The following is a 12,829-nucleotide window of genomic DNA, read 5'->3' on the forward strand; positions in this document are numbered from 1 at the left end:
AGTTGTGTTTATAGTACGTTAATATTATAAGCAGCTTTACAGTGAACACAGATACTTGCCATGAAACTAACAGAACTTCTCAATCTGGAAACTCCATATTGGAATATCAACAGTGTAAGGAACCATGGACCTTGCCGTCAGTGGGGAAGCTTGCGTGCCTCAACGATACAGATAGCCGTACCGTAGGTGCAACCACAATGGAGGGGTATCTGTTGAGAGGCCAGACAAACGTGTGGTTCCTGAAGAGGGGCAGCAGCCTTTTCAGTAGTCGCAGGGGCAACACTCTGGATGATTGACTGATCTAGCCTTGTAACACTAACCAAAATGGCCTTGCTGTGCTGGTACTGCGAACGGCTGAAAGCAAGGGGAAACTACCGCTGTAATTTTTCCGGAGGGCATGCAGCTTTACTGTATGATTAAATGATGATGGCATCCTCTTGGGTAAAATACTCCGGAGGTAAAATAGTCCCCCATTTGGATCTCCGGGCGGGGACTACTCAAGAGGACATCGTTATCAGGAGAAAGAAAACTGGCATTCTACGGATCGGAGCATGGAATGTCAGATCCCTTGATCGGGCAGGTAGGTTAGAAAATTTAAAAAGGAAAATCGATAGGTTGAAGTTAGATATAGTGGGGATTAGTGAAGTTCGGTGACAGGAGGAACAAGACTTTTGGTCAGGTGAATACAGGGTTATGAATACAAAATCAAATAGGGGTAATGCAGGACTAGGTTTAATAATGAATAGAAAATAGGAATGCGGGTATAGATTATATAATGGTAAGACAGAGATTTAGGAACCATGTTTTAAATTGTAAGACATTTCCAGGGGCAGATGTGGACTCTGACCACAATCTATTGGTTATGAACTGCAGATTGAAACTGAAGAAACTGCAAAAAGGTGGGAATTTAAGGAGATGGGACCTGGATAAACTGAAAGAACCAGAGATTGTACAGAGTTTCAGGGAGAGCATAAGGCAACAATTGACAGGAATGGGGGAAAGAAATACAGTAGATGAGGAATGGGTAGGTTTGAGGGATGAAATAGTGAAGGCAGCAGAGGATCAAATAGGTAAAAAAACGAGGGCTAGTAGAAACCCTTGGGTAACAGAAGAAATATTGAATTTAATTGATGAAAGGAGAAAATATAAAAATGCAGTAAATGAAGCAGGCAATAAGGAATACAAACGTCTCAAAAATGATATCGACAGGAAGTGCAAAATGGCTAAGCAGGGATGGCTACAGGACAAATGTAAGGATGTAGAGGCTTATCTCACTATGGGTAAGATAGATACTGCCTACAGGAAAATTAAAGACACCTTTGGAGAAAGGAGAACCACTTGCATGAATATCAAGAGCTCAGATGGAAACCCAGTTCTAAGCAAAGAAGGGAAAGCAGAAAGGTGGAAGGAGTATATAGAGGGCCTATACAAGGGTGATGTACTTGAGGACAATATTATGGAAATGGAAGTGGATGTAGATGAATATGAAATGGGAGATACGATACTGCGTGAAGAGTTTGACAGAGCACTGAAAGACCTGAGTCGAAACAAGGCCTTGGGAGTAGACAACATTCCATTGGAACTACTGACGGCCTTGGGAGAGCCAGTCCTGACAAAACTCTACCATCTGGTGAGCAAGATGTATGAAACAGGCGAAATACCCTCAGACTTCAAGAAGAATATAATAATCCCAATCCCAAAGAAAGCAGGTGTTGACAGATGTGAGAATTACCGAACAATCAGTTTAATAAGTCACTGCTGCAAAATACTAACGCAAATTCTTTACAGACGAATGGAAAAACTGGTAGGAGCCAACCTCGGTGAAGATCAGTTTGGATTCCATAGAAATGTTGGAACACGTGAGGCAATACTGACCCTACGACTTACCTTAGAAAATAGATTAAGGAAAGGCAAACCTACATTTCTAGCATTTGTAGACTTAGAGAAAGCTTTTGACAATGTTGATTGGAATACTCTCTTTCAAATTCTAAAGGTGGTAGGGGTAAAATACAGGGAGTGAAAGGCTATTTACAATTTGTACAGAAACCAGGAGGCAGTTATAAGAGTCGAGGGGCATGAAAGGGAAGCAGTGGTTGGGAAGGGAGTGAGACAGGGTTGTAGCCTCTCCCCAATGCTATTCAATCTGTATATTGAGCAAGCAGTAAAGGAAACAAAAGGAAAATTTGGAGTAGGTATTAAAATCGATGGAGAAGAAATAAAAACTTTGAGGTTCGCCGAAGACATTGTAATTCTGTCAGAGACAGCAAAGGACTTGGAAGAGCAGTTGAACGGGATGGACAGTGTCTTGAAAGGAGGATATAAGGTGAACATCAACAAAAGCAAAACGAGGATAATGGAATGTAGTCGAATGAAGTCAGGTGATGCTGAAGGAATTAGATTAGGAAATGAGACACTTAAAGTAGTAAAGGAGTTTTGCTATTTCGGGAGCAAAATAACTGATGATGGTCGAAGTAGAGAGGATATAAAATGTAGACTGGCAATTCCAAGGAAAGCGTTTCTTAAGAATAGAAATTTGTTAACATCGAGTATAGATTTAAGTGTCAGGAAGTCGTTTCTCAAAGTATTTGTATGGAGTGTAGCCATGTATGGAAGTGAAACGTGGACGATAAATAGCTTAGACAAGAAGAGAATAGGAGTTTTCGAAATGTGGTGCTACAGAAGAATGCTGAATATTAGATGTGTTGATCACATAACTAATGAGGAGGTATTGAATAGAATTGGGGAGAGGAGGAACTTGTGGCACAACTTGACTAGAAGAAGGGATCGGTTGGTAGGACATGTTCTGAGACATCGAGGGATCACCAATTTAGTATTGGAGGGCAGCGTGGAGGGTAAAAATCGTAGAGGGAGACCAAGAGATGAATACACTAAGCAGATTCAGAAGGATGTAGGTTGCAGTAGGTGCTGGGAGTTGAAGAAGCTTGCACAGGATAGAGTAGCATGGAGAGCTGCATCAAACCAGTCTCAGGACTGAAGACCACAACAACAACAACAACAACAACAAGGAAAAAATAGACTGCTACTTACCGTAAAGATGACACGTTATGTTGCAGACAGGCACAACTAAAAGAAACACATTAGCTTTTGGCCACAGCCATTGTCAGTAAAGGAAACACACACACACACACACACACACACACTCACACTCACTCTCTCTCTCTCTCTCTCGCTCATACAAGCAGGCACACCTCATGCACACATGACCTCCATCTCTGGCATCTCGGACTGTATTGCAGCAGTTACGTGGAACAGATGGGGTGGGTAAGGGTAAGGGTAATGGATAACTGTATACAAGTATGTGTGTATGTGGGGGGGGGGGGGGGGGCGGGGGGAGGATGAGGAACACTGTCTGGTGGAATGTGCAGAGATTAGAATGCCAACAGGCGCAATGTCAGGAGGCTGTAGTGTGGGGAATGGGTGGGGTAGGGAAGACAGGTAGGTGTGTTGGCAGAGGGTGACGGGACAAGAATAGAGAGGAGATAATAAGGCATGGGGAGTGTAAACTGTTGGGTGGAGGGTGTGGTGACAGTAGGTTAAGTAGACTGAGACTGGGAGAATTTCAAAGTGGAGGATGTATTGTAAGGATAAATCCCATCTGTACACATCAGAGGGGAGGATTCAGATGGCTTGGGTAGCGAAGCTTGATTTCGATGGCTGCTTCACTAACAGAGCCATCTGGATCCTCCCTTGCACCACCAGCTTTTCTGGACTGCGCAGGTAGGTGTTATTACAACACATTCTCCACTCTCAAAATTATTCTGACCTCGACCTACAGTAACATAACATACTGTTCTCTTACCCTCCATCCAACACTTTCTGCCCCCTCTGTCCTATCGTGTCCTCCCCCTTCTCATCTTTCACTCTCTCTTCCAACGCCTGCCCCTCTTTCCCTGCTCCTCTCCTTTTTCCGCACCTCCCTGCCCCACAACCTCCTGATGCTGCTCTACCAGATAGTGTTCCTCTCTCCCCACATCCATCCACTGCTATCCCTTCCCCTTTTGCCGGCCGCTGTGGCCGAGCGGTTCTAGGCACTTCAGTCTGGAACCGCGCAATGGCTACGGTCGCAGGTTTGAATCCTGCCTCGGCGTGGATGTGTATGATGTCCTTAGGTTAGTTACGTTTAAGTAGTTCTAAGTTTTAGGGGACTGATGACCTCAGATGTTAAATCCCATAGTGCTCAGAGCCATTTTTGAACCTTACCCTTCTCTGCCCTCTCTAGTTTGCTGCTTCTGCTCCACTTGAGAGTTGCATCCGGTCTGAGCTGCCACAAATAGTGGTCAGTTGTGCATGATGTGTGCTTTTTTGTGTGAATGAATGTGTGGGTTTTAATTTCCTGATGAAGGCTGTGGCCAAAAGCTATTGCGTAAGTATCTTTCAGTTCTGCCTGTTTACAACTTAATGTCTCATCTTTATGGTAAGTAGCAATCTATCTGTTCCTTATTTTGTTAGTATCTCAATTACATTTTCTGTTAATTTTAAAAAAGATTAACTAATCAAGTATGTTTTCAATTTTCTTTTAATTTGGCAAGGATTCTATACTTATCACTTAAGGGGGTACCTCTCTTTGAAGGCGTGAAAAATAGGTCATTTTTGTGATTTTCTTTTTCAAGTACAATAAAAAATAATGCTAAATATGATATTATAGTTTTATTCCATTTTCCATCAGCATATATTGAATATTAAGTTCTAGCAAAATGGTGACGCATTTAAAAGGGGTGCACCAAAAATAGACTTTTGAAGATATCACAAAATGGCGATTTACACTGATAGTGAAGTCAATTTAGAATGCCGGTATCAAATTCTGATCGAAATAATATGTACCATTCTCAACTTATGTTTCCCACAAATTTGAAAAAGACAGTTTCGAGAAAAATGTGTTTAAAGTTTTGGGCCACATTTTTTTGTAGTTAAGCTAAACATACCTCTAGTCAGCAATACCTGGACTATACAGCAACCATTTCAGATCCCAGAGGTTCTCCTCCATCTTCCTTTTGACCACTGTTGGTCTGCAGCCCTCTTTGGCAGCTTCTGACATATGGATCTCTGTTTGTTCAAAATGCTTTTCGTCCACATTTGTGGAGAAGTTGTATCATGCTGCTCTGATCTCACTTTCAGGCATGTACATAATTCCTATAATGCTTATTAGGCCATCGCTGAAATTACGTGTTGACTATTTTGTTGCTGCTGGGAATGGTTTTTGGACAGACACTTGTAACTTGAGAACAGAGTTTATGGCAAACTTGGGATGAACACCACAATAAAGTAGACATTCCAGAGAACATTTTAAGCGCAAAAGATGATTTTGTGATATTTTAAAAAAGGTCTACCCCCCTTAATGTTGAATGACAGGCTGACTCTACATGATTCCACTCGGAACCATGGACAAGGAGGAAAGTTTGAATGAAAATTATTTCTTTGTCTTGTATTGTGATTACGTGCATTGCAGTCCATTTTAAAAAGAATTTTTACCCTCATTAACTAAAAACGGTAAGGAGTAAATGTATCAGCGGCTTCGACAAAATGTACTGTTACTGACTATACTCAATATTTTTAATGCTCACTTCTGCTGAATTAAAACATTAATATACAGTGTTTTATCACATGAGAAGATTGCAGATTTATTGAACGACACTTTAGAAATGGGTTGTAATTTACTCCACGATGTTCTTTCAGTGAACGAAGGTCATCATCCTCGTGGTTCAACCACAACTGACCCAGATGTCATCCAACAATTCCTAATGGTTTCGGCATCAAGTGTGGCACAATGGCCGCAAACATCCCACCACCGTCACTGAACGAGGGCTACAGGTCACCATACTTTAAACCACAAAGCAATCTGAATGCTCTCTTGTAAAGTTAACTTTCCTGTCATCTTGGCATTCACCATAAGAAGATCTATAGACAGTCAACATATTCTCAAGGACCCTGTAACAAAACATACCCTCATTCAGTAATAAATATCAACAATCACAAAACTTAAGGACATTTAAAACTATGTAGCGACTTCTCACTCGTCCCCTATAAATAAGTAGACATTCACTGCCTTCTGACTTAGCTGAATCCCAGAAGGTATTTCTGCTTTCCATTCTCAAGTGATAACCACCAGTACCCGCAGCTCATGGTGTAGCGGTTAGCATTACTGCCTCCAGACCCTGGGGCCCTGGGTTCCATTCCTGGCTGGTTCAAAGATTTTTTCCTCAGGGAATGACTCTTTATGTTGTCTTAATCATTCCATCTCATCTTCATCACAATGACACGCAAATTACTGAAGTAGCATCAGTGGAAATACTTGCACTAGATGGCTGAACAACTCCAGACAGGGTCTCCCAGTCAATAATGCTGTACTGTCATTTAATTTTGCTACCAACATATAAAGGAAACAATACCGGTGACTGACTGTGGACTCCTATAACCCGTCGGATTATTACACGGTCCTGTAACATTAATATGACCACCACTGATATTCGATGTCAGTAGACAATAACCACTCGTGGATGGAAGAAAGCACTACAGTGCAGGGTATATAAAGCGTGTCAGGGAGGAACGTGGAAAAGAGTGCAGTCATTGTCATAACACAGAAATGGAGGGATTTATCTGACGTCCAAAAGGGCAGGATCATTGGCTTTCAGACCAAGTGCAGAAGCATTTCCAAAATGGCTAATTTTGTAAACTGTTAGTATGCTGCCACGGTTCAAGTATGTGGGAGCCTGACTGCTCGTAATAGGTGACAAAGGCTGACATTTGCACACCAATACCACAACCTGATGTCCACTGAATGGTGAGAGGGCGGCCTTTTCAGATGAATCACGTTTTACGCACCATTGGACAGGCGGCCATTGGCATGTACAGCATGAAACATCTTTAAAGCAAACACCCTGCACCATTCATGAGAAAGGTCCAGGCTGCAGGAGGGGCACTACGGTCTGGGGAATGTTTTTGTTGCAGTCTGGGGAATGTTTTTGTTGCATTCCCTGAGTGAACTTGTCATTCGTGAAGACACAATGGATCAGGACAAGTATGCATCTATTCTTGGAAACCGTGTTGTCTCTTACACAGAGTTTGTTTTTCGTTGCACAATGCCATCTACCAGCAGGACGTGATTCGAACAGCACCAGGACGAGTTTACCGTACTCCCCAGGCAACCGAGCTCCCCAGATTTAACCTCAATAGAGAATCTTCGGGACCACCTCGCTGAGGCTGCTCGTGTCGTGGATCCTCAACTGAGAAACCTAATGCAGCTGCCCACGGTACTGGAGTAGGAGTGCCTCCACGTCCCTGTCAGTAGCTTCCAGAATCTCATTGACCCTCTTCCTGCACGTGTCATTGCGGTTTGCACTGCAAAAGGTGGTTATTCATTCTTTTGACAGGGGCCCACTTTAAAGTTATTGTACATCCTATTATGGATTTATTAATCTCTTAAGTATCATTGTTTATTAAAATGGCTTGCATATGTACGTATTTATGACAGCTTCTACGATTTTCTAGTTCAAATTAATGGAAGACATTGAAGCAATTGAGAGGTGTCCTGCTAGATTTGTTACCAGTGGGTTTGATCAATATGTGAGTGATATATTCTTGACATACTGTCAGACGGAATAGTGACCAATACCCATAAGAAAAATTACACATTTTAGTCTACGGTATACTAAAACATCTGTTACTTCAAAAATGTGAGTATTATGAAAATGCTTTGTGAACTGAAAAGGAAGTCTCTGGATGGAAGAAGACTTTCCTTTCATGAAATAATATTGAGAAAGTTTGGAGAACTGGGATTTGTGACAGACTGCGGAACGATCCTACTGCCACCGACACACATACTTGATAAGGTATGAGGAGATAAGAGAAGTCAGGGCTCGTACAGAACAACATAGACAGTTGTTTTCCCTCATTCCATTTGCAGTGGAAGTAAAGTGAATGACTAGCAGTGTACAAGGTACCCTCCACCATATGTTGTCCTTTTACGTATGTTGCTGTAAATTAATTCAAAAAATAATAATTAATGTGAGCATATTAACACTAGTCACACTTCGTTGTTACTGTACTTTACAGATGTAGTCGGCTATGTATCACTTGAGTCATTCCCTCTCCCCAAAAGGCTATCTGTCATTGTGAAATAGGATGTGTGAATGACTGATTTATGAAGAAAAAAATTCTTATCAGAAATTATGTCCCAAAGCCTTTGTCTTATAGTTCTAGTGAACACTTTTATTTAATCAGTGAACGTGGTAAGGGCCAAGTTGTATCGACGGCACCTATCGATCGTCTGTTGCACGCTGAATGCAGCAGCATCAGAAATTTACTGTCTCACAACATATGAGTTAAATTAGTAACTTATTGGCTTGTGGGATATTCATCTACATTACAGTTTTAGAGTGTTTTAGTGTTGTGTAATCTAACTACGTTACATCATTTAATATTGCATACTACATGAAAACTGAATCATTGTAAAAAAAGAATTCTTTGTAGAGCTACACATATCATTTCCTTTTGCTGTTTCCTGCTCAAATATCATTTAATAACCCCCTTTACTGAATAATAGGGTGCAGTACTATTTTATCTTCAGAAAATACTCTCAATTTTATTTATATTTTCCCCTCTTAGTTTGTTACAAATCTTAATTCCCACGTATTCGGAGTTTGGGCAAGAAGCTGTACACCTAGGATGCACGCATTTCTCTTTACTCTCAGTACTGTGCATAGTCACTCCGTCTTCAGGCCACGAGTGGCCGACTGGGACCGTCCGACCGCCGTGTCATCCTCAGAGGAGGATGAGGATAGGAGGGGCGTGGGGTCAGCACACCGCTCTCCTGGTCGTTATGACGGTATTCTCGACCGAAGTCGCTATTATTCGGTCGAGTAGCTCCTCGATTGGCATTACGAGGCTGAGTGCACCCAGAAAAATGGCAACGGCACATGGCGGCCTGGATCTTAGTACTGTGCATATGCTGAAAATTATTTAATAAAAAAAGATCAAAATAGCTTTATGTAAAGAGAATTAGTTCACTTATGTACGGGTACAAAACGTTTAGTATATTCAGGTATCTTAATAGTTGATAACGAGGCACTCTCGGCCTCTCTTTGCACATATTTTTGGAACTCGTTTTGTTCAACTGTGCTGATATTTATGGCTTCTGCATAATTACTGAAAATTCTGTACACTTCTTTTCTGTCTCAGTCAGAATCGTTTTATCGCGTTCCAGGAATGGAGCGTCTCGACGTCAGCATCGGAGACACCGACGCGAGTCGCGCGCCGCGCCGAGTGTCGGTCTGCCAGAGCAAAGTGTGCGGCGACCGCGTGCGGGCCGAGGACTGCGGCGACGGGGTGGCCGACTGGCTGCAGGAGGCTCTGGGACGGCCCGGCCTGCGGCTGGTCAGGCAGAGCGCTGACGACGGGCGCCACGGGAAGGGCCGCGCAGGTACGTAGCGCCGGTGGCCGGGGGTTCGGTGTGATGACAGAAGTAGGCAGGGCTCACCGTGAGGCATCTGGTAAGTTCTGATTTTGTGGATCTTAAAATTCTACTAGGAACATTAAAATGCTGTGCGGTCATATTTCAACAACAGAAAACACAGTCACTGTAATGGAAATGTCACAGACGGAGTATTGCACAGTTCAGTACGTGGTCTACTCTTGTTCTTGACGTACATAAATGATTTATCAAGTATATTGGAAGACTCTTCTGAAACTGAATGAAATTTTCACTCTGTGGCAGTGGAGTGTGCACTGATATGAAACTTCCTGGTAGATTATAACAGTACGAGGTGCTGCTGCTCGCCGTGTAGTTTCAACACCCTGAGACTGCAGACGTGTGTGCAGTTGCGCTTGCGTGAGGGTGTTTGTGTGCGTGTGTGTATATGTGTTTACTGCTGACAAAGGCCTTAATGGCTGAATGCTGTGATTGTGTGGATCTTTTTATTGTGCCTATCGCGACTCGGCATCTCCGCTATATGGTAAGTAGTGACTTTCCTTCTCTCGTATTGTTACATTCCGTCCTGGATTTTCCATTGTTTGATTCCTGGTAGATTAGAATTGTGTGCCAGACAGAGACTCGAACTCGGGACCTTTGCTTTTCGTGGGCAAGTGCTCTACTGATTGAACTATCTGAGAGAGACTAAGGACCTGCCCTCACAGTTTTAATCCACCAGCACTTCATCACCTACCTTCCAAATTTCTCAGAAGCTCTACTGCATAACTTTCCGGACTAGCATTGCGGGAAGATAGGATACTGCAAAGACACGGCTTAACCACAGGCTGGGGGGTGTTTCCAGAATTAAATTTTCACTCTGCATCAGAGTGTGCAACATGTCTCCACAATATCCTTTCTTCCAGCAGTGTTCAACCTGCACGTTTCGCAGGAGAGCTTCAGTGAAGTTTGGAAGGTCGGAGGCGGGGAACTGGTGGAAGGCTGTGAGGACAGGTTGCGAGTAGTGTCCGGGTAGCTCATTTGGTAGAGCACTAGCCTGTGAAAGTCAAATGTCACGAGTTTCAGTCTCAGCCTGGCACACAGCTTTAATCTTCGAGGAAGTTCCTCTCGAACATTGTCACGTTTGTGGATGATACAAGTATACTGATAAAGAACTTAAACATATCCATACCAGAGATTAATGAAGCAGGATTGCAACCCTAAAAAGATGGAATTGTGCAGTTCCAACAAAATAAAAATGCAAACTCTGTGCTCCAATCTTGATGGACCGTTCAGTGCTGAGCAGCCAGTTTGTCATCCCCTGTCATTGGCTTCAGTGTGCTGCGGTACAAGAGGCACGTGGTCAACGTACCACTAGAACTCATTTGAGTAGCTCCTCAGTTGGCATCACTAGGGGCAGTGTGCTCTGTTCCAGTCGCCCAGTGTTGTAACAGATGAAAATACCCTCGTCATTACCGTGGCGGGTTCTTTACTTTACTCCAGTAGAGGAGAGAGTAGATGCTACAACACATAAAAGATTAGTTCACTTTATTATTACATAAATAGGAAGAATTATCTTACTTTGTGCACAGTAAAGTCAAGAGTATCTATAACAGTCTATGAACATTAATGTATCACTTGATACAGACAAAACCCGAGTCTCTCGTGCAGATTACATTTAACAAGAACTTTGACGTAGAGTTCTACCTAATAGATTGATCACACACCTGGCCTACTAGAAGATGACGCTGTCGTCTCAGTAGACACTCCTGAACTGGGGTCGAGTGGTACCGTGTTCGGCCACAAGTAGAGCGGTTGCAGTGGCGTAGCGATACATTTGCAGGCACAGCTGCACCGGCGTCGCTAGTTTGTCGACACGGCTCGCAGTGACCGTCTTCTCTCGTGTTCGCAATGTGAGGTGTCGACCTCACGTCGGAACCTCACTCTTCGGATGAAATCACAGTTGGTGAGGAAAAATCCCTGGCGGCATTCGGAATTAAATCCGGGTCCTCCACACAGCATTTGGACACACTGCCCACTCAGGTGTGGAGGTGGACAAACAGATGGTAATGGGAGAAGTAGAGATCAGTGGCAGCACATTAGATGAGACACCTTGCCTCGAGATCCTAAGCATCCTGGTAGTAAACTGAGGTGACACCGACGTGGGGATGAGTTAGCCAAATAGCTGAGTCTGCCTGCTTTGCATTTAAAATCTCTCTCATGCAGATGGGATTGCTAGTATATTTTTGCTCACTGCTGCCATACAGCATAATCTTCTCAAGCAATGCAACTAATGTTCAAGAAAATGGAGTTTATTTCACAGAAGTGTACAGTAAGAATACATAAATAAAGAAAATGTCCCAACTGACTCACTCACTCACTGACTCATTATCACACCATGGAGGATAGAAACTTAAAAATTTGCTGATGGCGTTGATTTTATAGGAGTAGACATTTTTTAAGAAGGGATCTTTCGAAATTATACACATATGGGGTGAAATAGAGACAAATATGTAGCTAGTAAGACAATTTTGAACACAAACCTCCCAAAATGGGTATTTGGTTTCTCGGTCAGATGCAAAAAAATATATGTTTCAGCATTTCTGTAAATATAACCCCTGTTGGGGTAAAATAGTGAGCGATTATTTTGAAAATAAATCATTATAAAAGGACTACTAAAGTATTTTTAGGGCTACATCTATGGAAATTGGTATTTGAATTCTCGGTTAGAAATTAAAAAATGTGTGTGTCAGGGTTTTTCAAAATTCCATCCTTAAGGGGGTGAAGTGGGGGTTGAATGTTTTGTGAAATATTTCATTATGAAAGCATTTTTAAAGCTAAATTTATGAAAATTTCAGTTGGATTTCTTGCTAGAAATAAAAATTACATGTATTACTGTTTTTGGGAATTCATCCCGTAATGGTGTGAAATAGGGTCACACTGATTCACTGACTCATCATCATGCTACCCAAACCACTAAGGACAGAAACTTGAAATTTGCAAAGGGTGCGGATCTTATACGGTAGGCATTGTTTATGACAGAATGTTTTGAAATTCCACTCCTAATGAGGTGAAATACAGGACGAAAGGCCTTTTGAAAATATGTTGCTATTAAGGCAATTGGTATTTTGTTTCTCTGTTAGACATAAAAAATGTGTGTTTCAGCGTTTTTGCAAATTCAACCATTAAGGGAGTAAAATAATGGGTGAAAGCTTTTTGAAAAAGAAATCATTATTAAAGAACTACTAAAACATTTTTAAAGCTGTGTATATGAAAACTGGTATTTGACTTCTTGATTAGAAATAAGAAAAAAATGTGTTTCACTGTTTTGGCAATTCAACCCCTAAGATGGTGAAGTAAGGATGAAAATTTTTAAGAAAATTTTTCGTTATGTTAAAAAATTTTTAA

At 42.1% G+C, this 12,829-nt stretch overlaps 1 protein-coding gene across 1 annotated transcript in view; it reads left to right on the top strand.

Moving 5' to 3' along the window:
- The window catches only part of LOC126214864 (molybdenum cofactor sulfurase 3), a 161,551-nt gene that overhangs the window by 111,998 nt on the left and 36,724 nt on the right, over positions 1-12,829 (top strand). Inside the window, 1 exon segment of the mRNA XM_049941502.1 lies at positions 9,221-9,436. Coding sequence (XP_049797459.1) covers positions 9,221-9,436 — 216 coding nt within the window.

The sequence above is a fragment of the Schistocerca nitens genome, chromosome 12 (assembly GCF_023898315.1).
Source record: "Schistocerca nitens isolate TAMUIC-IGC-003100 chromosome 12, iqSchNite1.1, whole genome shotgun sequence".
NCBI classification, from domain to species: Eukaryota; Metazoa; Arthropoda; class Insecta; order Orthoptera; family Acrididae; genus Schistocerca; species Schistocerca nitens.